The sequence below is a fragment of the Ischnura elegans genome, chromosome 5 (assembly GCF_921293095.1).
Source record: "Ischnura elegans chromosome 5, ioIscEleg1.1, whole genome shotgun sequence".
Taxonomy (NCBI): Eukaryota; Metazoa; Arthropoda; class Insecta; order Odonata; family Coenagrionidae; genus Ischnura; species Ischnura elegans.
In genome coordinates, this window is record NC_060250.1 from 26,354,758 (window position 1) to 26,382,075 (window position 27,318).

The 27,318-nt window shown below is 37.8% G+C and overlaps 1 protein-coding gene and 1 long non-coding RNA gene across 2 annotated transcripts in view; one reads left to right on the forward strand and one right to left on the reverse strand.

The window, feature by feature from the left end:
- Window positions 1-898: 898 nt before the first annotated feature.
- LOC124158610 lies at window positions 899-2,626 on the reverse strand. Its single transcript, XR_006864845.1, has 4 exons — window positions 2,258-2,626; window positions 1,609-2,080; window positions 1,224-1,441; window positions 899-1,066 (listed from the first exon to the last, which is right to left on the reverse strand). It is a non-coding gene; the product is annotated as an uncharacterized LOC124158610 (long non-coding RNA).
- A 106-nt stretch (window positions 2,627-2,732) lies between these two features.
- Window positions 2,733-27,318, forward strand: part of LOC124158611 (mutS protein homolog 4-like) — a 29,524-nt gene continuing 4,938 nt past the window's right edge. Inside the window, exons 1-13 of the mRNA XM_046533781.1 lie at window positions 2,733-3,057; window positions 3,146-3,269; window positions 3,342-3,448; window positions 5,942-6,090; window positions 9,894-10,084; window positions 10,169-10,290; window positions 10,619-10,896; window positions 11,036-11,254; window positions 13,960-14,146; window positions 16,943-17,082; window positions 23,564-23,667; window positions 24,405-24,624; window positions 26,036-26,137. Of these exons, the coding sequence (XP_046389737.1) occupies window positions 2,982-3,057; window positions 3,146-3,269; window positions 3,342-3,448; window positions 5,942-6,090; window positions 9,894-10,084; window positions 10,169-10,290; window positions 10,619-10,896; window positions 11,036-11,254; window positions 13,960-14,146; window positions 16,943-17,082; window positions 23,564-23,667; window positions 24,405-24,624; window positions 26,036-26,137 (2,019 nt within the window). The 5' untranslated portion in view covers window positions 2,733-2,981. The remainder of the gene's footprint in view (window positions 3,058-3,145; window positions 3,270-3,341; window positions 3,449-5,941; window positions 6,091-9,893; window positions 10,085-10,168; window positions 10,291-10,618; window positions 10,897-11,035; window positions 11,255-13,959; window positions 14,147-16,942; window positions 17,083-23,563; window positions 23,668-24,404; window positions 24,625-26,035; window positions 26,138-27,318) is intronic.

Genomic DNA, 27,318 nt, shown 5'->3' on the forward strand with positions numbered 1-27,318 from the left:
AATTTTGAAATCTAATTAAGAGCTCTTACAGTTGCCTTAAAATATTGATTTCATTCACCTTTTCTATGCTTAAATCTTACTAACAACTTGAACGACCATCGCTTGCACTCCTCCCCCCCCCCCCCCCCCCCTCACTCCCAGTTTTGATCCTGGGTGCGCCCTTGGTTCTATCAATCCCACAAGCTTCAAGTTTAGGTATATAAGAGAGTATGATTAACCTTATCAAATGCTTTGGAAAAATCTAAGAAAACAGAATCAACATAAAAGTGTTTATCAATCTTAGAACGTAGGTTTCTGCGGCTATGGTTTGATCTCTGCATTTCTCCAGGGTTTTCTTCCGCGTCAGCTTGTTTGTGGACAACAGTTTCGCTGGCTATCCTGCCAGCGTCTTCAGGTCAAAGGTGTCGGCTGTTGGTTTCTGCCTCGCTTATATACTGTAGGATGAGATGAGAGCTGCACTGTGATTACACACAGTTGGGTATGGTGCTTGTGTTTTGGCAGCGTAGAAGGAAGGCTAAAGATGACAGGAGCCTTTCCTTCTTCTTCCAAAGCTTCTCAAACTTCCTTATCTCCCTGTGAATCTCCTCCTCATAGAGGCGAATAATGTTAGAACATAGGTTTCCGCGGCGATGGTTTGATCTAGTAAGAAAATTGCCATGCAGAAGACCTAATTTCTCAGCTATAAAGTACTTTAGATAAAGTAGATTGTATGACAATTCGTCTGTACATCATGTCTGTCATCATTTTCAAAATGAGAAAATACCAAGGAGGTAATCATCATCATCACCATTTAACAATCCTAAGATTGGTGTGACCCAGCTCCCCCCTCAATTCTCCTATCACCTATTCTCTTCACACCTTCATATTTCTTCTCTTTCTTATCATTTTTTACCTGCACAGTATATTTCGTTCGAGGTCCTCCTTTTCCATTCTTGCCATCCACTTGTCCCTAAACAATAGTCTTCATCAGACGATCCTCGTTCTTGTTCCACGATGATGTCTCAAGATGTGGCCTACAAGGTTGTTATCTTCATATTAATGTTTTCATGAAGGACAAAGGAGGTACCTAATAAAAGAATAAGGAAATATACCAAAATATAAAGATTTGTTATAAAGAATGTTATATAGTGGGCAGGAAAGAGTTTCACAGCAATGTTTACAACAAGGAACAGATACTTTCATTACAGAAAAACAAATTGTAAATACTACTACTGTATACTAACGAATTTTGGCTACTGGAGAATAGGTGTTTCGTCTGATGGAGGACTCAATGTAGCATTATCTGTACATACTTCATGCCGTACATGGTGCATTGCTGGGCCAAATGGGCACCGTGCCATCAACGACATGATTCAACTCGTTTGAAGACGTCCATAGAGACCGATGGTTAGTAGAAGAGCAGAGAAGAATTTAAGGTTTTTCCGGCAAGTAACCCATTGTGCTAGGAAGAGAGAGGAACATTTGAGTTGTCTGGTGAGCGTATAGGCCACATACAGTTCAAATTAAATTATTCAGGCATTTGAGGATAATTCTACAATATTTTTTCTCCCAATCGTCTTTTGGGAAATGGGTTAATATATAGGCCAATGTTAATATCATTTCACTCACGGTTACCATCCGCATTCTCCAGGGTCGGCGGCGACTTTCAGTGATTTTTCAATGTCAAATAGTGAAATAGCAGTTACTCCCTAAGTTTCAGTTTATTCGGAATAAAAGTATAGTGCCTACATTTTGAATACCGCAGCTTATTATCCTTGGTTATGTGCCTGGATGGCTGCCATCATTAATTGGCAAAGAGGTGATAAGAGTAAGTTGGGAACAACAATAAAAAAAGCTATACCATGGTCGTCGCTACACTTAACGCAATAGGATTTTCACTTCGTTTAATCAAAAACAGTCACATCACCTTTTGAGATAATGGCCGTAACATTTTGTACATTGCGTCTACTAGCCATGCTTTATCCTCTTCACTTTCGCTTTCAATCCTAGGGTAGAAATCCTTTTCTCTGAAGACTGGAGCTTCCATTAACACACAATGACACCATAATTGACTTTAGTCTTCCTTTTCAATGGACATCATCTGAAATGTACAAGTTCTCCCTGTAGAATTAAGGCAGAGTGTGACAAAAAATATGAAGTAAAGCCAATATCACTGGACTTACGCAAGCAACCACCAACTACAAACTTGTCCAATACGGGAGTCAAATAGAACACGATTCATCGATATTTTGAATGGTATATATTAACCTTTACTCACCGACTTTGTAATTGTAAATAACTCAGCTAAAGGTGAGAACGCCCACGAAGAAAGATAAGCCCCCCGTGGATGCACTTACATGGTCAAACAGTGACATAGCAGACTACCTTGAAAATTGTTACTGATTGTCACGTTTATATCTTTTCGATAGCTTGGACCAGCTTCGACTGATACCAACTGATACGTTGCGCTCTTTAAAGTATTGTGCGGGATTCATTATTAACTATTTTTTCTTGTTTTTCTCTCTAATCCTTCGAAGATGCTATAAACCCGTTGAATTTTGTTTTAGCAATATGCATCTTTGCTTATTTTTTCTGCGTATAAGTCGCGTTCATCATTAATTTCAAAATATTATGTTTCGTATTTCATTTCTTGTTCACCTATTTCAATATTTCAAATTGAATAATCGAATCGAAATTGAATCGGTCGGAGCCGAAGCGTCGAACTGCGAAGCGTCGATAACGTCGTTAACCATCGTCGACTGTCATTTTATGCTTCGTTGATTGGAGGACGCGGTAATATTGAATGATAAGGTACCCTAAAGCGTCATTAATTGGTTTGAGATTTTTCAGTATTTCATGAATGATTTGTTTGATTGAATGATTACTTAGAGTTGATTCGCCATTAAATGAGCCAGATTGAGTTGCATGATTGAGTATCTGAATGAACTTCACAATAATCTTCAAATTTGAATTTTGAACGAGGAACCTTGAGCTATACAGCTATGAACGTGACAAGAAGTGAAAGTCGTACTTTTCGCGGACGAGGGAGCTATTCAGGCTACTGCCGAACTCAACCATGTACGTGTGAGATAATCTTTGAATGTCAAGTTATTCCACTGTAACGGCTTTTGCAGCTGACTGCACTCTTATTCTTTTTAACATTTAGTTTTGTCAAGACGTGGAAATTTCGGTCGGAGTGAATCATTTGAAATTCATAGAATTGCTCGCACTCCAAGTAGAATTACTCCTTCGAGTTCCAGAAATAGCGGCCCCAACAGGAGATTTCAATTGTAAGACATAAAATACGATAGTGTTATCGCAACTTGTGAGGAATAAATGTCTGATGTGAACTTCAATTTCAGCTCTACAACGTCCAGCAGTGGACATCCCTGTTCTACCCCATCAGATCGTAGAACTCCCAGATCAGGAAACAGCTCCTCTGCTGAGTCTGATTCTTCATGCATCGTTGGTGAGAAACCCATTTTTTTATTTAACAGATAGTTAAAAACTGAAAATATAGTAACAAAAACGAATTGGCTCATTTTTTTGTACTGGTGTGGGAAACAGATTTGTTAAGGAAAACAATTGTTAATGGAAAATTCAGTGTAGACTTAAGGCATATGCCATATGGTATAGTTATGCAGATACATATTTTCATATGGTAAACTAGTTGCTACTTCAATTCTGTTGGTACTGCTTTACTATTTGAGTATTTCAACTATTAATGCACTTGTTCATTGAAGCAAAAAGTCACCAAAATTGAAAATATTAATCCCTGCGAGTCACCTCTAGGGTGTTTGGAAGGGGGTGATCAATCACCAGCTTGCAGCATGCTAGAGAATTCCAACATGCACACCATAGGGTTGCAGCGTTTGGTAAGTACGCTGAATGAAATCCTTAAGTAGTTGCTGTAGAGGAGCATTTATTTCCAATTCAGAATACAGACTGCTTTGGTAGCCGAGATGGTTTGTTTTTATGTTGGCAACAAACTCCGTCAATGCCACAGCCAAACTTCCACAAACATTCCATCTGGAATTCCATTGGTAAGGACCAAAAAAATACCGGGTGGCACCGAGATCTGAACATGGGCCATCTGGTTGGGAGTCAAACACATATCCACCGGTCCAACTCCTTGATGTGGCAAGGGATGATCACCATGTGGTCATAAAAATGTTGCACATACTAATTAAATGTGCTTTCCCATTCATGTAAAGGCAACTTTTTCCAACTATGTACTCATGAAGGCATATCTGCCAATGAAGCTTGAACATGCAAAACATGCTGTTAGATATACTAGGAAAATTCAGAAACACACATTATAGAATACATAAGTTAGTAGACTATACAACCAGTCAAGTAACCTGTTAGTAAGTCCTAACACTGTCATTATAGTCTCATATTAATCGTGAAAAAACAACATTCTGAATATAACTGCAGTGGCGCCGACTCCATGGGGCCTGAGGGGGCCCGAGCCCCCTCAAAGATTCGTTTGAGAGCCCCCTCAATAATTCAAGAAAATAATTAAGTTATATTTGTGAAATCACAAAAATATATTGGTAATTTTTTCCCCATGTTTGACGATAGTTATCTTTTAAAATAAATTCAACAATGTGTTAAAACAAAGAATTATAAGGTTAAGCAGGTTAACTGAATCAGGTGGTGTGAATCATGATAGCTTTTCGGTGCTGCAACACACTTTGAATTTAACCTCTTCCCGGGGAAAGACCTCCGATATGGGCCCCCCCAATATTTTTTATAAGTCGGCGCCGCTGTATAACTGTTCTACAGTATAGCTCTCTATATTTATTAATATGATATGATCTACTATAGTATGTTGGCATTCATAAGATATATGTTGATAACTTTGTCAGAAAATACTCTGGTCTTGAATTTACATACGTATTCAGTTTCTATTTTTCAGTCTACAGTTTGACAGAGATTCCCATCTGCGTTTATCTAAGAGGCTAACACTAATGCACACGAACAAGCTCAAGGAGGCACAAACGAGGCTATCGTAATGACTTTTCACGTACCTGGCAGCTCTTCTCTGTACACATTCTATGTTTTGAAGCCTATTTTGTGAAGATCCTAATTACCAGCAGTGGGTCTAACGAGGGAGAAGTAGCTAATTTCTCTCACTTTGCCATCAAACTTTCCTAATGTTCTTATTGAGTCATCCCAGATATTTCACGGATTCTAGTCTCTAAGTGGATACCCTGAATGATATAGCTTTGTGTTGGGAGTTATTTTTTTCCAGAAATTCATTGCAAGGATTTTAAAAAAATTTAACTCTAACTGCCACTCATCACACCATGCTTGGATAGCAGCAAGGTCATTCGTTAGTTCATCGTTATCTTTACTGTAATGGATTTCCTTGTAATCTACAAGGTTATTTTTCATCCAATGTGTTTTTTACCCCATTTTTTAATAATTTATTCCATGTGAAATCTCACGGATCAGTTGCATGTAGCTAGTGGTGGATAAATGGAGAAGGGCTATAGCCCCCCCCTTTGAACATCCAATTTACACTAGATAGAATGGTAATTTTTGTTCGCACCCGCAATACTTCTGGGAATTTTCCCCCATACTTAGCCCCCCCATTTGTCCCTATCCTTGATCCGCTACTGCCTGTAGCTTTTCTTTCAATCCTTTGTTTTTACATATTTTCTTTATCTACTATATTAGTTTTACAAATATGAGTTTTCAATTTTTACCAACAAGCAGATATGCATATGTAATTCTTTTTGTACTTGTAGGGTTAAATACAAGTCATGCATCTTATGTGTATCAGAGTTTGGTCAACTCATATGAACCCATCATGTTTTATGGCCCAGAAAACTGCAAATTGATCAGAATTTTATTGGAAGCAGATGCTTAAGTGTCTTAAAGTATTTCTGCCTGTGTGTTGTCTAAATATATTATTCCATTGTAAATTCCTTCTCCTGTAAATGTGCACCAACAGCTTTATCAGAAGGTAGAGGACAGGCCAGGGGAGAAGTGGGAATAGCTGCAATTGACATTCACCGGCCACATTTAATTATGTGTCAGATCAGTGATGGCCAGACCTATCTAAATACCCTTACCAAGCTGCATCTCTTCACTCCAATGGAGGTAAAATATTTTCTTTGAACTAGATTTTATATGTTTCTAATTTCCTGTAAGAATTTCCTTGTTTTGAGAGAGAGCTGTTTTGAGTTTATATCCAATGAGCCATGCATATAGGTACATATCGTGTTCAGGATTAAGATTAAAGCTGCCGATGTTTGCATGGCTCCTCCATCCAGGGGCGCAGCTAGGAATGAAGGCTAGGGAGGGTTTTAGGCACAACTAATACTGGGGAGTTTGGGGGTATGGAATACCCGCCAGGGGAAGCTGGAGGTGCGGGGCCCTCCCCCGGAAATTTTTTTAGATAAATGGTTCAAAATGGTGAGTTTTATAGCCTTCTGAGGGATATTTTATAATACTTGTACATTGTTCTATAAGTAATATTAATCTAATTAAGTAAAATGGATTAAACTTAAAAATTTCTCTGAGCTCTGGGGGGGGTTTTATCCCCCAAAACCCCCCCCTCGCTGCACCACTGCCTCCATCATCATCTTGGCTTGAAAGCAATGGTTTAAAGTCATTGGCAGATTTCCATTCACCATTTACATAGTGATAGCATAATCAGTTCATGATATTAAATTATTATTTCAAGGAAAAATATTTCAGATTGGTCTTTTTTGGAATCAATTTGTTAATTTTTGAAGGAATGTTGGAGTCTCACAAGAGGAGTGTCACAAAACTGGGTCTAAGATTTCAATCAAACTTTGTTGTGTTAATGTAGTTCATGGGGAGCTGTCCACGAATCACTTCCCATTTGGGGTTATATAACCAATAGTTTAAACAAAAAATGCAGTTAAATATTTATATGTCTATTATATTATAAATAATCTCTCAGGTTATTTCTAAAGGAATAAAATAGGTAGTAGCCCAGTGGTTATGGTATTTAATTCCTACCCGGAGGTCCAAGGTTTAATTCTTGGATGTGGCACTTTTTTTCATAATTTGTTTCTACCTTTCACTTGACAAAAACCTGCTGTTCATCATTATTTAATGCAGAACCGTCAGATATTTTCCCTTTTTTTCACACGGAAGCCTAGTTTCGATTATGTTATTTCAATGTCACAATACGAAACATTTTTACATTGCACATCTACTCCGTTTCCTTTTGTGTTGTAATATGGACTCATTTTCTTATAATTTTGGCCTAATTTTTGTAGTTGGATTACTGTATTAGTTGAAATTTCAGCACTACATGGATTTGGAAAGGAAAATGATGACTGCAAAGCAATATGTTTTACATATAAGAATTGTTAATTGTCTTTCGGGAGAGGTAAAAGCATAATTTACCTACAAGATGCTTCTGGGGAGCCTCTAGTTATAGATGGTTTGTTAACAGTTCAGCGACCACTTGCTGAAAAATGGATGACTGCCTGGGACTCCGGAAGAAGACACATTTCACTCCCCGGCTGGTCCTCTTCGGATTTCAATGGTTCTTTTCCAAAAATATTTATGAGCATTTTAACGCTTGCATCCATACTTTGTCACAGGGCATGAAAGTGTTAGTTGCTGTCTTGTGAATCGTTTGCAAGTTTTGAGGGTTTTATCTTCCAGTGTGGGTTGTTCTTCACTAATAGAAGTCGTGAATCTGCAATTAGTGGAATACTATGTTTATTCTTCTTCGAATTATTATATTTTGGTTACACTCAAATAATCAAATTTTAGCCTATCCTAACATGTGTATTGTGAAAACACTTCATTTTGTGAGACGAAAATAACATGAATGAAACAAGGATTCTCTGTGTAAAAAATGGGAAAACATCTGACGCTTCTGCATTGTAGAAAAAGATTTCCACGCAGAAAAATAAAATTTTCATTGAAAATCATGGAAATAATGATGAAGAGAAGGCTTTTGTAAAATAAAGGTAGAAACATATTATGAAAATAAACACCACATCCAAGAAACGAACTTAGGACCTCCGCGTAGGAGTCAAATACTGTAACCACCATGCTACCGCTCCTAGTTGATGGGAGCTCATTTCTAAGGGAATATAATAGACCTGTAAATATTTAACTGAGTTTTTTGTTTAAACTATTGGCTTTATAACCCCATATGGGGATGATTTATGGACAGCAGCATCATCCCAATGGACTACAGCACTACAAAGTTTGACTGAAATCTGAGACAGTTTTGTGATGCTCCCCTTTTCAATCAAAATGGAATCAAAATCTGACTTTTGGAATCACTGAAATATTGGAGTTATTATCACTATTTATGCATGTTGTATTCCCTTCTGCTCTTGGCCCTATATTGAGATATAGGTTAAAGTGGTTTTGTTTTCTAAAATTGATGTTAAATCTTTTCCATAGTTGTGTTAATAAAAATGTTAGCAGTGTTATTATAATTAAAAATTTTCACTGTTTAAAATAATGCAGATTATTCTTTATGTCTGTTAAAATTCATTTTGTTTCTCTTCATTAATTTCATTTTAAATCTAATCTTTACAACTCCTAACTCTATTTTTATCATTGTAAAGATCAATATGCCATGGAATACATGTGATAAAACAGGATGAAAATTTGTGTAAGTACATATTGTGCTAAGTCTGGAAAAATCAGGAAATTTTGGCTTAATATTAATAGGAGCTATCCCCATCTGGAATTTTGTAATTCATTGGATATTTGAGTGCTGACGATACGTCCATTAATAAAGAGTACTTCCAGCCACTTACCTATCCATTCAGTCACTTCCTGCCAACCCTACATCTTTAACCTTCCCACATTTTTTTCAATATGCCTATTCTGGCATACTTTATGACAGTACCCACCCCAAGAAAAGACTGGTAATGGATACAGGAGAAAGTAAGGACAGTTGTACCTTGTGTGAGCTTTCGAACCTGTTGGAGTTGCTGGATTTTCCCCTGCATGCAGGCAACACGTAATTCATGTCAAGGTATTTTAGACTAGGTTAGTAATGACTGAGTGGATACAAGTTGAGTATAATGTGAACTTCAGTGAAAACAATCATCCAAGCTTGAGTCAGTTATTTCACTGTGTTTTTGTTCATTGTAGCCAACTGTTTGAGTTATCAGTGTGTAACTTAACACGTTGCGTACCGGGGTTTTTAAATGCCTTTTAACCCTCTGATCTGGTGGATTTTTAAACCTCAATCTTGGAACGTGCATAGTCATAGTAAAAATTCCATAATTTTTTTAAAAATGAATATTTTTAAATGCAACTTTGAATGTAGTACTCATAAATAATTTCAGCATTTCTTCTTTGTATGAAATTCCATAAAACATTTTCCTTTGTGGAGTGGAACGCCACAATTTGAGCACACATACATAGTCTCTTTCCTAATTTTTCTTGAAGGGGACACTTAGCACCTCCTGGTGTGGTATTTTTCTTCCCCTTTCCAATGATAGGGATGAGATGATGTCTACCAAGGTCTCTCGAGAAGCGTTGTGGGTGATCTCTTGAAGGGACACGCTCTGTTGGCTCATCTTTGCCCTCCTCGTCCAAGGATGACTCAACTGACTCTTTACTTGCTGCCCACTCTTTGGCAGTCTGAAGCAAAAATCCTGTGAAACGAATGCTACTTGAAACGTTTAGAGTTTTATAAACCCTAAAAGCTACTCCCCACGGAGAGCATTTTACATGTATGGCCTTTCCTCTTTTATTAACGTTTGGAAACCATTTACTGGAGTCCTTTACCTTTTATTGTTGCCTGTGCTATGACTTTTGTTGGAAGAAACCTGCTAAAGGTTGAATTCTGTTTTACGTTCAATGTGTTTAGATTAATGAATTATCCATACCAACGTGTGCATTATTGTCACAGATAATCCAGGATTGATTGGATTTTTCTCTTACAGATCCTTGTACCAAATACTTTTTGTGATGGAAAAACTCCTAGTAAAGTATTTTCAGTGATTCGTGAGCAGTGCCCTCGCATAAACATAGTATGTGTGCAGCGACGACACTTCAATGATGCTCAGGGACGTAAGCTTGTCAACCTGTTGTGTGCACCTGAGTATGCTTCTGTCGAACTGCTTCTGAGTCACAAGTAAGTTCATCCTCTTCTTGGTTTCTGTGGAATTTTTATTTCTTGTCGCTTTATTTTGAGAAAACATGCGTGTCATTTTCACAGGTTTTATGCATTATCTGCTGCTGCTGCTTTGTTGAAATATGTGGAATACATTCAGAATTTGATTTTTGCCCCTAAATCATTAAAGGTTGAATACCAGGGCTCACAAAATACAACTGTTATAGGTAATGGAACAATCTTATTCTATCCAGAATTGAATGTTTTATAGTGGAAGTCTTTTTTATTAGGGATTTTCCCTACATATCTATGTATGTAGTGCCTGTTATGAGAGTCTCAAACCATAATTTTATTTTCAAAATTTTGAGCAACTTTTCCTTTTTTCCCTTAATTCTGTCTTAGTTATAAATAATGTGCTATTGGCTTCTACATATCTCTCATGCTAAGCAAACATTAATAAATACTGATTGAATTCTTAAATATGCATGCCTTGAAATACTTTAATTTTTTGTAGTACCTTGTGTCTCCAAGTTGATGCCATTAACTATGTTTCAGATGTTGATACAGCCTTGCGCTTGGAGCTGGTTGCTAGCTTATTTGGTCATGCTGGTGAGGGTAAGGTGTGGGGGAGAAAAAAGGGCATTTCTGGTGGAGGTGCAAGTGAGTCAAAACCATCTCTCCTTAATATTCTGAATCATTGCTATACTGTGGGTGGATTGCGTCTCCTGCGTGCATCTATTCTTCAGCCCCCATGCTTGGCCTCCATCATTGAAACCAGACTCGAAAGTGTGACAGAACTTGTATCAAAGCCAGCATTATCTGATTCCTTGGGGGTAGGTAATATCGGATATTGAAGTGTGGGCACAGAAACACTGCCTTAAAGCCTGAGACACACTATTTAATGTCAGTCACTATGAATGCCTTCTTTTACGTATTTTAAAATTTCTAGAATAGATCTTCATTCAATTGCAGTGTGTCCTTGGTCAGCTTAGTGATGTGGAGAATTTGCTTACGCTATGCATGATCTCTCCAGATAGTGCTGATGCTGGTGCTAGTGGGGATACATTGCTGAGGTTAGCTGAATCAAGAATCAACTATGCACTTCTGCTAAAGACTTCGCTCGGAGTGGTGCAGCCGCTTTTGGATGCTTTGGAAGAAGCCTGCACTCCATTCTTGCGAGGTATCCGAAAGGTATGTCTTCACACTATGAATTTACATCCATTGATTCTTTCAAAAATTGTCATTTATTTTGGGTACGTACCTGCAAGTGAGATATATTCCTTGTGTAGACATCAAATATATTTTGTCTTTAAACCTCTAAAAGAAAGCAAACGCTTACCCATTGTCCTTTTCATGTTTACTCAAGTCCTCATCTAATTTCTCTCGATATGTTGGCTATAACTGTAACATCATCAGGAAATATTGGGATATCATTTTATTCCAAATAGAGATCCACTACTTCAGTCTTGTCCTTGAATCTTTCATACATGTGGAGTCAGGCATTTGGTCCTAAAATCATGTTGTCTCAAAATTTGCATGAATAAGAGTCAAAAGTCCGGGCACCAGATACATTTTAATGTACTCATTCAATATACATAACATGCACAACTGGTGCTCGGCCAGGGTTTATACTAGTCGACAGTTATGGCAAGATTGCTGCTCGAGATTGCCGCAGTAGTGATCACCCACTGCTGTGCTGTTGTTAGCATAACATTTTCCCCCCAAATTACAAAACAAAAAATCAACCTTGATACCTAGAAATAAATCAACAATATTTAGATGATGCATATCTATTTGGTAGACTCCTGGTCCTTCAACGGTCTGGTACTGGTGGTAAGTGTAGAAGTGGACTCGAAAGGCTCTGGATTCTTTGATTCTGAGCAATCATTTATTGATGTCCTAGGAAACCAGGCCATTTCCCTTTGAGATGGATGCTTTTCCTCTGGCAAATTACTCCTTTTCATCTGGTTGACATGGGTCTCTCTGATGGCTCCTGTGCTATCTTAACTAAATAAATAACATTGCCAATCCATTCCATTAATGAGTAGACAATCATTTAAAACATTGTTTTAGGATTATGTAGTAATACCTTCTCATTTACATAAAAATATTGTATTTCCAACCCATTAGCTCGAGAGCTTAGTTTAAAGTTGTCGCTAGGTGATATAATTGACAAAGAAGTTCTGGGGCTAAAGTTTAACATCAACATCTTGATTGGTTACAGTTGTTGGAGTAGTAAGGTAAGACATGAAACTCCAAGCAAGGTGTTCCCGCAATGAATTATTTGCTATGGTTTTAGTTGACACAGCAGATTTGAGAAACATTTTTTATTTCTCTCTGATTGGCGATTAGAGCAAGCACAATAGCATGCTGTGAGCATGTACTTGACATTTCTTTTACAAAATAATTTTGAAATTCAGCACCATTGAATAGGGGACTACTATCAGATACAACAACCATACAGGGTACCCAAAATGAGCTAAACATTCTGACAAGAGTGGAATTAGAATTTGAGCTGAAAACCCATTTACTACATAGCATTCCAATCATTTAGAATACTCATCCACCAATATTAAAAATTAATTTACACTTAAAAGTCTCAAGGATATCCATATGCATATGCTGCCAGGGCTGTGCGGATCTGTTTAAGGGAACCTGTATTTTTTTTTTAGATTAATCCTTCGTGTTAATTGAGAATATAACGTATGAGGCCATCTATTGTTCAATGGCACTATCGAAGTTTTCCCACCAGACATATGACCTTGCCAGCATCTTGGTTCTCACTATGCGGATATGCTTTGGTGAGAATTAAATGTTCCCTGAACTGCTATTTGCCTGCAAACAAACTGTGTAAATGGTCGAAAAAATTTCCTCGGCTTTTCATGGAATGTGTGTCCACACAGCTCCAACCTAATGCCCTACAAACAGAACACCTTGTGAATAGCTTATGCAGAGTTGACCTTGAATACTCCCTGAATATACATATAAGTGATTGAACGATCTACGGCCGTTGAACAGTTGAAAGAAAATAAATTCCCCACGGCAGTACTCTTTGGTGGGCAAAGTGGGGGGTGGGAAGTTACAAGGCTTACAGGGGGGGGGGGGGGGTAATACACAGAAATCAAGCTAAAACACTATGAAACAAAACAATCGTGCAGCTCACTCACTCACCTTGCAGATTTGCTCCAAGGAACAAATTTCCGCGAGGTTTGCGAACTCCCTGAATGCATTGCCAAATTCAAAAGTCCAGCACTACTCCTCCGCAGTTACTGAATGTAATATTTTATTCATGCTATTCATGGTTCACTATTTTACATCAATGATGTTCATGAACGTATCATTATGAAGCAAAAAACTGTGCAAACTACGCACAACTGCGCAGTTTCTGACATAAAAAAATCTTGACAATTCTGTGTTCCTATTCAATAGGGCTTATGATGTTCCCCTCAAATTCCCTTGGTATCTCTCTTGTTGAGTATCGTTGCCATTTGGCTTTCATGGTTCAAAAAGTTGCTGGTGTATATTGGCACAATTTATTTAAAAGAATGACATCGATTTCAGCAGCCACATCTGTGCCCGATAAGAACTGAATAATTTTCAACCATGAATAACCATTACTTCATCAAGGTTTATGGTAATTACTTTTGTGGATGATTTAGTTGATCCAGATTAATGTCTTCTCTTATGAATTTTAATCAGTTCTGCTGGAATATCATCAAATCTGTTTGTCATATGCATTAGTGGGTCCCTTGCTTTTCAACTTTTATTTTTTGCAAATATGTATCACATTTATGTATGATATTTGAAAAGTATAACAAAATTAAAATTTATTTAATTCTTCACTTTATTTAGTAATTGATGATTAAAAATATTTGCTTTTCATCTATTTCCTGCAGAATTTGGTTGATCCAAGGTATAATGAGATGTTGGAGCTCATAGGTGAAGTCCTCCATGATGATGCACGAGTGTCAAAAGGATTTGCCTCTGCTCATCTTCAGAGATGCTTTGCAGTGAGACCAGGAATAAATGGTTTGCTTGATGTGGCCCGCAAGACATATAGTGAAATTGTTGGTGACATCACCAGTAAGGATACATTTCATCATGTAATACCTACTTAAATTTGAATCACCATTACATTTAAATTATTTTACAATTTTCAGAGCCGTTTACTATTGCCTGCTCCCTGTATCCAGTGGTTAGTAGTTGACCTGTCTGTGGTGTTCCTGGGCAGTTATTATATCTGTATCTTGTCTCATTTCTCTTTTTGTTTTTCTCACTCTCTACACACTTTCTTCTTTCGGCCTCAAATGTTTCAGTTTGTGGGTTTTATTGAACAAAATGCTCTCTGGTCGATCTTGCAAATTCCGTATCCATATCTGAGGGCTGTCCTATGAGCCGCTCTAAATTCTGTCCTGCTATGATTTTGTTCACTAAGATTAAAATATTCACTGATTGCCAAAATTTTATTGCGTTAAGGATCTTTTTTTACAACTTCCTTTATCTTCCTATCTACACAACAAAGAAATTTGGTGAGCAATGAAAGCATTTCCTTGCTCATTACATTGATAAAAAATGGAGTTTCTAATACATGTTTTGTTCTAAAATACATTTTGAAGCTTGGTTTCTTAATTATTCCCTTCAATATGAGCAAATCTAGAAATACTCTTTATTTCCATCAGAGTTGTGGGAACCCACTATTGAAAGCACGATTTTTTTTCTTAGTAATTTTTCCTGTCTCTCAAGCAAGAAACTGTGCTACATAGCCTTTTGTCTGTGTCAATTTAATTATAATTATTACATCATCAAAAAATAACTCAAAATATGCCAATGGATCATCTTTGCATGGAACAGTAGAAGGGACCCAAGGCTGAAAAAAAATATAACCACCAAAGCAGATGAAATATAGGCATGAAAAAACCCCAACCGTAAGCTTCAAATGTCGTAAATTAGAAAACCAAATGCTGGCAGGTCTTCAAGATTCCGAGAAGCATTGAGTGACAATGCGTGGATGGTCCATGCCTTTGCTATCATTGCCACAATGAAAGAGGAAGGAAACGGTGAGGCAGGAAAGCAGATGATAATGAACCACAGAGGAAAGCATTCAGCATCCCCACACAGAACACACAATCGCTAAAAAAGAACATAAATCAGAGCGTGAGTGGAAGAATGTCTTCCATGAGCATCCACTAGATGCTGCTCTAAGAGGAAGCATTATTTTCCTGGCATTAGCTGGAAAAAATATTCTTAAAAAATATGAGCACACAAACAAAGGCAATAAAGAGGCACAGAATGAAAGCAGGCAGATATATCTCACATGTATACTCACTGAAAGTAGATACATGGAAACTTAAGAGATAGAAATTCTTAATGAAACATTCGAATGCCCATGGTGAGTCGCACACGCTTGAGGCATGGCATACAGAGGACACAGACAGTGCATCGCACACGCAAAGAGTAGGGCCGCAGGCATTCAAAGTCATTCTTGAGGGGTTAAGAAAAAGTGACCAGTAACCAGTGGCGGTGCGTGCGTATACGCATGTTAGCAAGTGCACACCCAAAGATGAATGAATTATAAAAGAAAACTATTCCTTTGCAACGAGAAGGATAAAAATCCTGTCTGCATATGCAAGAAACATGAAGCTCCGAATGCTACAGCTATCTCCTATTCGAATTCACCGCTCTACAAGTGTGCGATCCGGTGGCATCGTGCCGGGCGCATTTTCAGTCTATGCGATCGCTTGAGGGTGCTCTGGCAGGACGAAGTAAGCGGGGGGTATGTACAGTTCAAATGGGTGATGGGAGCAGACTCAAAACGATGCGAGTGTGCACGCACATATTTTTGGTGAGTGACTCGCAGGTAGTGTAGTGGTGTAGCCGCCACCTACACTACCTGCGCCCAGGATCCTAGTCCGTCTACAGAGTCATCTGTACGGCCGTTCACTTCTTCCTCATAGTGAGCCGTGCATGCGGGCTCACGGTCGGCCTGCCCGGCCGCGGAAGAGTCATACCAGGACGTGACTGGACGACGCCTGCTGTGGATGAGCCGCGCATGATGGCTCGAGGTGGGCCTGGCCGGGCGGCCGGTGTCAAACAAGCTCGTGCCTGGACGACGGCAGTAGAGCCAGCTTCCTCCCCACCCCACCTACTCCACCGGCAATTTGGGGGGCTTATATAAAGCCTTCCCGGGGGACGAGAGCCTACTGTTTTTTCCGGATCTTGGATTGTGCCGGTCGTTGCAGCGCGGCCCTGCTGTCGCCCAGTCATCCCCACCGCCCGGTGTGAACCTCTCCTTAACCTTCCCCCTGTTTTCGTACCAACTACACCACCACTACCACGGCCACTTATCTTTTCGTTGTATTTACGACATTAAATACTCGCCAGAGGGTGGCGAGTTTTTTCTGGTTTAACCCATGTAGTTTCCTTTTTTTACCTTTTTCCCTGTTATTTTCCGTGAGGTGACAACCTCCTTCAAAGAAAGGAGAATGAATTTCACCTACCGTCACTTGTAAAGGTCTGTTTAGAATAACTATTTTCATGCATGCTAATATTATTTCTGTTCATGCAATTTTAAGGGTAGAATATACCAGTGATATGTTTTGCTTGCTATGTATTCTATTACGACGAAATATGATGCTCATGGATTAGTATTAACATAATATAATTAAATCATCCTATATCTGCTCTAATGCACACCCTAGATAAATTACCACCAGCCGCCACTGCCAGTAACGTTCACAAAATGTCGGGCAAAAACCGAATGAATATGCAGGGCACAGCTGAAAAAACATCACCAACAGCTACAATGATGTTGAAGTCTGCTTTTGATGTTGTGTAATAATCCACCTCTAATTTTGGATATTCATTATATTTTGATTACAGGTTATGTTACAGAATTGAGTGAGGAGCATAGCTTGAATTTAAGAGTTAACTATAATGCCAGTCGTGGATTCCATATTCAATTGATTCCTATGGACAACATGATGATCATTGAATCTGAGTTACCCAAGGAATTTATCCAGGTAAGTTTTCTGCTATTTCAGTCATGGTGTCATTCACTCGGACCCAAAATCACTATTCATTGAAAAAATTTGGGTGATGGAAGAAGGTATCTGTGTTAATTACTGCGGAAGAATCCCTAGAAAAATGACATCAGTTGCTTAGGTAACCATCATCCTTACTAAAATAAAGTTTGGCCTTTTAACTTTAAAGCACTCATTTAATTCACCTTTTTTGGAGGTCATTAGTATTTGAAACTTTTAAAGGATTATTATTTCAGTGATTGTCTCAAAAATCACCAAATTGCCTTGCAAAAATTATGCTTTGAATTTTTTATGAGGCTTCAATGCACTTGCAGTAAAATAGGAAAATAATAATGGATTATTTTTATTTATTTCTTAGTAATTATTTATAAAAGCATTATTTACCTCAGGTCTATTTTAGTCAAATTTTATGAACCTAATCTAATCTCATTACGGGCTACTTCAGACATAGTCCAGGGCCTTGTCCTAGTTCATATAATCTCTCTAGATTTGCTTTTCAGTTAACTAACAGAATTCATTAGGTAATGAATATTGTCATATGTACAAGGAAGGACATATATCAAATACTGCAAAAAGCCTCAACAATGAGTTGCACAACTACTAATCTGTAGAAAAACAGGTTCCACTCATTATCTACCATTGCCTTCGATAAATCATTTTCTTCTAGTCCTCCTCATTATCCAAAAGACCACTATTGGAAAATAATGGAGTTGCCTGTAGCTATCTTGAGTGGTTCAGTTGCTTGAACCACATCAATGAGAAAAACCTATTGGCACTATCAACAGGTTGTGGTAGCATCTGAGCTGTTCCTTTCTGCCCATTCTTATCCTGTAGTGTTTCAGGGTTAATACGGAATTTACATGTTTACATAATACAATTATCATTATCTTCATTGCACACATCCTACAGTTGTATTCAAAGTTGCAGTTACTATTAGTTATGAATCTAAAATAATGTAGAGTAGCTTTCCTCGTTAGTTCCATAAATGCAGTAGACTAGCAGTGCCAACCTGCCTGTTCCACATCCAAGTTTACAGAGGTAAACTACGTGATTTATTTTCAAAAGCATGCATCGTGTTGTGCGGGCACAAATTCACTCATCTCATGACATGCACCTGTGGGCAAGAATTTTTTGTTTCCCAATTTGTGGCCTCTTGCCTCACACCCATTATGGAAAGCAGCAGGAAGTGAATTTGTGGATTGTAGTCAAAATGGTGTGCTCGCACTGGATGCAAAAATAAAATGCTGTCCACCGGCAGAAGATAGAGCGACACTTGGGCGACAGACGTTCACTACATCATAGGGTCAGCTAGGTAATTTGTGGAATTGAAGTGACCAGTGGCATTGAATGCAACAATGAAATGCAGTCCGTCAACGAAATTTTCAGTGACACTTGCCCCACTTTTGCACATTTTTTTGCCTGCAAATTTATGCGATGTTGAGCTTCAGCACTGGGACCAAGTCTAAAATGTGCGTGCAGAGATTCTGCTTCAAACGCACCAAACCCCATACCTGTAGCACTTGGTACAACTGAGATAGACCCTAAAGTGTGACTGTCCAGACTGACACACTACAAACTAAATATACGTATAAAAGTGAACCTATATGCTATGTAGATTGTTACGGGGGAAATATAAATTAACTCCCTCTTTTTGTGTCTTTTTCTTGTGAAAGTAAACAACACTCCTTGAATGCCAAACCATTGATAATGATGTCACCACTTGATTTGCTGATGAAATGAACATATCTTTCAAGGAGAAAAGGAAGATTGTTTCATTCTTATTAATGTATGCAACCGATCACAACACAAGTGCTGGGATAGTAGTATATCACCACAGGAGATTCGGATACTATTAGTAGGCTTAATTTCATTTTGTATCACACAGTAGTTCATAGGTATTTGCCCCTCTCTAGAAACTTCATTTTCTATGAAAATTATTATTTTTTATGTCTGTTTTGTTTTTGTTTATAACTACAATGAATATTTTTGTTAACATTGTTGTTAATTTCCACAAAATCGATCGCTCGTACTCTTATGTGTTTGACATATGTCAATCACTCATTCATGGGCTAAATGAAACATAATCCAACTGTTGGATTCAAAGAACGCTTGGCACCCTATAAAAGTGGAAGGTTCATTCAATCTGCTGTCTTGAGGCAGATGTTTGTAACAGGACACTGAAGACCACAAATTAGGTGATTAGGAAAGCTTATTCATACGTCTACACCAGAACAAACTAATAAATAATGAACAAAGGATAATCAATAGTAAGCTTTTTCACACAGCTGAGAAACTAACCAAAATACACATCAGCAGAATTGAACACACAAAACAAACCAGTAGAATTTTCCACTCGTGGTCAGTTACTGTCAAAACTGTGTAGGCAATCCCCAATCATAGTCAGTGTGCATCGTACCCCTCTAGGCTGTGACATCATCACAGCAACACCACACGCTCTTCACCACTCCTCATGCTTACCATGTCCTTGGACAAGTTAATACACTTTCTCCTCCCCAATGATGGTTGCCTAATCGACCAAAAAACCTGTTTTTTAGTTATTAATTCCTATTTTAACATGTTGCGTACCGGGGTATTTAAATTCCTAGGAACGCAGAGATTGGAAATATGTGCCTATTATGGCGTAAAACCTTTGGTTTAAACATAGTTAAAAAGCTAATGTTTAGAATATAACTTTACCCAATCAAATGTTATGATGCATCAATTCATTATGAATAACGAACAACAATTGAAAACATACTAATGAATATGTATTGTATGCTTTAAAATTGTTTAGGTTGACGCGCCTAAATGACGAGAATCTTCATCATCCGTCCGGAACGTTCGGGAAAAAAATGACGAGAATTCTCGCCATCCATACAGAACGTGTTAATTGTCTTTATAAGACCTATAAATTTTGTTAATTCACAGGGGACATTCATGCATTTTTTGAGCTTGCTAAATTCAGGTTTGTGAGCAAAGCAGTACGGAAGCTCATGGAAAAGCGATGGACAGAGCTAGAGGGGAATAGGGAAATAGCTAAAATGAAAAGGGTATACACCCATGTCTCATATAGCGCAATTTCGATTAGCGCTATTTCGATATAGCGCAAATTCGTTCCTCGGGGAAACATTGCAACGCAGTGTAGCCTAATCACAAATCTTAAACGCTCTCATGATAAAACGTGAACTTGCGCTAAGTACACACGAAATTGCTATCATTTTACGCATATTAATATTATTGCTTGCCTCAAATCTTCTTTTTTGCTTATTATTAATCGAAATTCGTTGCTGTGCAATGGCCAAAAGTATTGCTCGTCATTAGGTCCAGATAGCCGGCCTACCGAAGTAATTTATCTCGTCTCCTTAGCAGAGTGATAATGGTTAATTTAGATCATTAATTAAGCGTGAGGCTAGTGGAAATGAGTTTGTTTTAAGCAATACTGTTTGAGACGTAATTTTTGCCGTCATAGGTTATCGGGCGATTGACTTCCAGGTAGAGGGTCAACGCTAAAGCCGTCAAGGTCATCGGATTTTCACGGGGGAGAAATGGAGCGGTGGCCGAGTTGCGTATGAATGGCATCAACTCATAAAAGGGTCCGCTATAGAGTCTCAAACACAATGGCTTCGTTCCCTCCCCGCAGTCGTCGGCCCTCTGCGTCTCAGGAATACAGTTCAGCAGTAGAAGGTGGTTTCGATAGAGCCATACAGAGTAAAAACCAAGAGAAAATGGCAAAAAATAGGAATGCGGGTAGAAAAATCAAGAATTTATCAAGTAAAACCATAAACCTAGGAGAAAAATTGAAAGAGGTCAATTGCTTTGAAAATGGAGAGTGTCAAAGCGATATTGTACGGAATTTTAAACGCACGATGCCTTATTCTGAATAAAGACGAAGTTAAAGCATCAGCGACCTCAGCTGCACCAACTTTAACCAAGCGGTCTACACATACGGAAAGTTCATAGTGAATCAGTACAAAAAGACGAGAGTGGCAATCGCTCCGAGACATTTAGTGAAAGCTCAGGTTGGTTCCAGAATTTAAACGGCAAGCAGGTATTTTCAGTGCGGCGATATCAGGTGAATCTGCAAGTGTTGATAGCGCAGTCACCGCAACATTTTCTGATGAACTCCAAGCTGTGATTGAAAGTGGCTCCTTTCCCCCTCGATTAGTTTTTAGTGTTGACGAGACGATATTCTTTTTTAAAAGAATGCATTCTCGTTCATTCATTTTCAGGGAAGGAAAACCTGGGTCAGGTTTCAAGGCATTTAAAGACTGTTTCACGTAGCTGCTAATGACTCGGAGGACTTCAAATTAAAATGATTTAAAATTCATAAACCCCGCTAGCTATGAAATGGCGTTCAAAGAAGCATTTTCTTGTCATTTCAATGAGCGACAAAAGGGCCTGGGTGACACAATAGTTGTTTTTAGACTGGTTTGAAAAATCGTCAACTGCCGGCAATGCATTACGAACCCCTGAGTTAGCAGATGTTAGCCCACCCGCACGACAGGAGGGAATTTCAAAAGCTCGTAAGAATTTTTTTACGTGAATAAAAGTCTTCAAATGCGTGCATACTATCTTTAAAGATGTTTTAAACTATAAACATTTACATAAATAACGTTTTCTAAGGCTATTTATGGGAATATATATGTTTTAGAGGAAATTCAATATCCAAGACCTATGCTACCAGGAACGCATCCCTATCTTCCCAATGTTAAAACGCTCTCGTATAACGCAAATTCGTATAGCGCAAAGACCCCAAGGAACGCATCCCTTGCGCTATACGAGACATGGGTGTATGTACTATATAAAAATGAATCCACTAATAGCTGGGAATGTAAGTATAGAACAAGCAGTGTATGAAGACTTAAATCTGGAGTATGCTTTCATTAGGCAAACAGGCATTACCTAACAATGATGCATGAGAGGAGTTGAGGGTGGAAGCATTGGAAATGTGGTGCTGCCGACAAATGACAAAGATTAAATAGAATGTATAAACAGAGTTTTGCCAAGAAGACTTGGATAAAATGAAGGCCATCGAACAACAACTGTACGAACGAAGAATAACTCTATAAGCCACATCTTGAAAAACAATGGTCGGATGAGGACAGTGGGGCAAACAATCAGACCCAAAATCACAATCATCAAAATAATGTATGCATCACGCATCCAAAAAACTAACCAAAATACTCATCAGCAGATATAAACACGCAAAACCAAACCAGTGGAATTTCTCACTTGTGATCAGTTCCCACCAAATATGTCATGTCAGGAACCCCTCACAGTCAACAATTCATGGGGATCCCTACATGTGATTTGCCCATGACAACATCAACGTATCTGCAAAATGGTTGAGACCATCAATTTTTTACCGGGAATATCATAAAAAGTAGGTAAAGAATCAAAAAATGGAAAAATGTGGGCCTTTTCAACTTTCAATCTCTTTCAAAATAGACACTAATAAATAGCTGGTGAATGAGCTATGTAATTGTAATAGAGCAAGTGGAAGGGTAGAACACTCCAAGTTTTCCACAGTCAAACAAAGTTCTAGCTTACTTTGCCTTATCTGCACAAATCTAAGACAAACACGATTCTTAGATGTCATCCCTTTTATTGTTACCTCACTTGGGAAAAAATTCGGAACCCTTATTATTAGCCTGATGTAAAAAGGAAATGATAATGAGGAATATTGATGGTAATTGTATCAAAATCGGGAAAAACCAGCATTGTCCACCGAAACCTTAGAGTTACAAGTTAAAAACTTTATGCTAAAGAAAGAATATTCTTTAGCATAAAGTCTTTAAGAAATCTTAACAATTTATTTACCTATTCTCTCAGTGTTTGAATAAAGAAAGTAGGGTAGGGTACAAAAGTATCGAATAAGAAAGTATGACCAATGTAGCGGTCCACTCAGATAACTCCAAGTATGCTGCTGGGTCGGGAGACAGTAGGCCACCACGGCTGACGAAAGGACCCACACCGATGACTATAGTGGTTGACTGCTACATATATAGCTAGCTGAAATTCCCAGGCCAAGGCATTAGGATGATGTATTGACTTTAAAAACGATATTATTACATAAATTTTATGCTTTGCCTCCTGTCGGCAAATTTTGGAACTTACTGGCCCCTTTCAGCTCTGTAATTGAAACTACTTGATTCAACTCGACATTTGTAATCCAACTCGAAATACTCGAGTCGAGTACCAATTACTCGACTCGAATTTTTTAGTACACGCACATCCCTAATCTTAATCCCTAGTTTCATTGTATTTCCCAGATCGTGAAATTGAAACTGGTAACATTAGGAATTCATAAAGTTATAGTTTTTGGTTTCATTTTGCTATTATTCCTATACTTAAGGCAATATAGTACAGTGGCATTTGTTTGCGAGAATGAGTTTAAAATTAGGCTTGGAAGTTCCCCTCGCTTGAGTTCTTTTAAGCTTAGAGGCATTTATCTTTTCAGGTTCAGAAAATTGGAAGAACTTTGACATTTGTTACCCAGGAACTGATTGAGTTTGACATGAGGTGCAAGGTGGCTCTGCAAGAAATTCAGACCATGAGTAATGTGTGAGAAACTATAGTATATCCCTTATAAGTCTTGTTTACTGACATATTTTGGTGGATTGGTTTGCAGTTAAAATGGTAAATGTATTATGTCATCTGTGTCACTCCTTCTCCAATGGTTTGTTATTAGAGAAATGCTGCACTCAATCATAATGGAGTTTGTAGAAATTTTGTGTGAATATTTACAAATTTCACCTACGAAACTTTGGAAGGAAACATTTATAACTGCAATACATACTGTAATTTTTTAATTCCCCAACATGTTTTCATGCGCATGATTCTGATATTTTGGTAACATGGGAGGTAGTTCCTAGCATTTTGTTCATATATTTTAAGTGGGGTAATTTCAAGTTGTACAAGTTCATGCGCTTTATAAAACATTACAACCTTCATGAGTTATTTCAGGCAGAAAATGCGTGATGCTGATCGAAAAATTTGCATTTCTTGCCAGTACCACAGGAATAAGGATAGCACTAAGAGGGTTAAGGATCTTTAGCTTCAAGTTCACATAGGTTTAATATGTTGTAGTTGTATGTTAAGAAATGGAATTTTAATAACGTATAAAATAGTGATATTTTTAGTTCATTGTATGATATGCATTTTTACAATAGATTATATAGCAAGTGTTTATATCTTTTTTTTAAATCTGAATTATTCTCTAACTTGGGCAACTCTTGTATGAAACTTTTTGTCATTTTTATGTAATCTAATGCATTGTTTTCTTTGCTTCATTTTAACAGAGTGATCCTAGAACTACTTGGAAAACTAAGGGAACAAATAGGCTCTCTTTACAAATTATGTGAATCTGTGGCAGTGTTAGATATGCTTCTCTCTTTATCGCGGGTGTCATCCTTGCCTGGCTACTGTCAGCCTCGTTTTAACTCCTACTTAAATGTTATCAATGGGCGTCATCCCCTTCTAGATTTCTTTGGATCAAGAGAACCAGTTCCAAATTCTGTGGTAAGTCCATATTCATGGCCCTGGGATTATGATTTATGTTAGTTAGGAAATATTGATGTTATGGATGGGTCAGGACAGGATTACTGTGTCTTAACCAATCCACCCTGAACTACAAAGGGGTTCACCAGGATCTTTGGAGTGGAGCCCATGAAGGAAGTTGACACTCCGGCTTTGTGGAGGCCAAAGTTAAAAATAGCATTTTTCACCATGCCAAATGTATAAGAGACCCTTTGTTCGGTAACTTTAATTTCAGTAATAGCCATATGAGCATCCCTAAGGGAAAACCAACTGTCCTTTCTTCATTCCTTTAAAACTTTCAATTTGAAATTGAGGAACCTGAAAGTTGTTTACTTCCCCCAAATTGTATTAGTTGAGTGCAACCACTCAAAAAGGAAGTTATTCCCCTCATGGCGAGGGCCTGCAGAATGAAATTAGCGTATTATCTTGTAACTGGAATAGGAAGCAGTGAAGAATTTAAGTTATTGAATTGGAACACTCTGTGATCCATTAAACATCTCTATGCTGAATGGGACAGAGTTGAAAGAAGCGCAATCACTGATTAATGTAGGAGGGTATGCTTTCCTGGATATTCGGAAGCCCGAGATAATCCAGAAAGAGAGATAACAAATATTACGTGCACATGAAGGATGGTACTTTATTTTGGTAATTTTGATATCAAAGACTGGGTGTGCCACAGGATACATACCAATCTTATTCATCTCCTATGAAGGCATCATTCCCTTGAATTGCCATTGTAACCTTGGTGCATTGCTACACTTTTACTCAAGATAAAGGTAACCAACCTATACAGAGATAAAGGTACCTAACCTATACACCCAAACCCCTATTGCAAAGTCGTTATTTGTTTAGTCCACAATACCTTTGTTATGAGCTAAATTGTTGTATGGAGGTTTTGCAGTATTCTTCATGACTAATTTGTTCACTCCTCTTGTGCAAGCTAGGTATCACAGAAACTGATTCGATGTTATACACATGTTCCAGTGTTGCTTCACTGAACAATTTTTAGCTGAACTTATTTTGTACATCTGTTCTGTAGGCATTAATGTTACCTTTATCTTAGCTGCATTACTGGCCTCAGAATCATTGCAATATTTTTTCTTGTAAGTAATTATTACTCTTTATTATAATTGTAATTATCTACACAAATAAATGAGTGCCTCTAAACATTAGCTATCACAACTCTTCTGCTTTTTAATAGAAAATACTTAAATATGTTTTGCAATCATTCATCTGAAATCTCGTACTAGGGTAAAAACTGTGGATGGTTGAGCAAGTGTGATAAATCATGCTCTCTGTAAATAGTATGAATTTGCTTTTCAATGTTCATTCTATTTGAATTCTTGTGAAGAGTATTTTTTCATGTGACTTCTTTTTCATGTTTTTATTTTAGTATGCCTCAAACCACTTCAACTTTCATGTCATCACTGGACCTAACATGAGTGGAAAGAGCATATTCATAAAAATGGTTGCATTACTTCAAATTATGGCTCAGGTTAGTGCTTGTTTTAGCACTCCTCATGCTTAATTTCATTAGATCCTCTGTACGAATCTAATTTTGGTCATTTCCCTCTAAGAATTGATTTTTGTCGATAGTGCAAGTCTGTAGTGGTACTATCAATTGTGATCATCTATCAATACATGGTTGACTACCTCAAATTTAAAAAATAGAAAAACTCAGCAATAGGTTGAATTGAAGCAGAATCACATCAATCCCGCATATCTGTAGCCTAATACATGTAAATATGCAGCCATTTGACAACATGTAATTTGATGCACAAAGGTTAAGAAAACACTTAGCTGTTTCACAAAATAAAATATATTGCGACCGGTTTCGATACAGCGTCATACACCAACCCTCGGCTACACCGTGCAGTGACCCATCAGCGACGTACTTCCCAAACCTACCTTCCCTTCCCTTACCCCCTCCACCAAATAATACACCGCAATTCAAGACACCACTTCTCTCACAAACTATCAGCAATACATTGTATGCTTCACAGATTATGATTGATTCCATTGTCGAATTACAACAGGATGAAGGAGCTAAACACAATCAAACTAATTGCATCCAATAATGGGTACTCCGAAGTTCCCCCCTTTCTCCACCTCCATTCTACCACCCCTCTAACGCCTTCAAGGGTATAAATTCTGTGTACTGATACTTGTAATTGCCAGATGATGATACGCTGTATCGAAACCGGTCGCAATATATTTTATTTTGTGAAACGGCTAAGTGTTTTCTTAACCTTTGTGCATCATGAAGGAGTTTCACCATGTTACGCCAACCACCATCGCATTTAACATGTAATTTACCATGGTTGACCCTTTCTTGGCAATCAGTATTAATGAGGACAATTAATAGATGTTTCTGTTTGTCTCAGTGGGTATGTATTACATTGGTACCAATTTACATTTTGTGAAGATTCCAAGAATAGAACAAGATTAAATTTTTGGCGGAGAAGGATTTTTTAATAATTTTTGAAACTCACATGTATGACTTTAGAAGAAAGTATTTCCTTCATTAGTCATTATTAATGCCTTCCTATAGATTGTGACCAAAAACAGACATTTTAATAGTTTAAGGTAAGTTTCATTTTTCTATGTGGAAGCAGTGCAGTTAATAAATATTTAGTGGCATCAGGGAATATTTGACCTTCACAAAATGCATTCTTA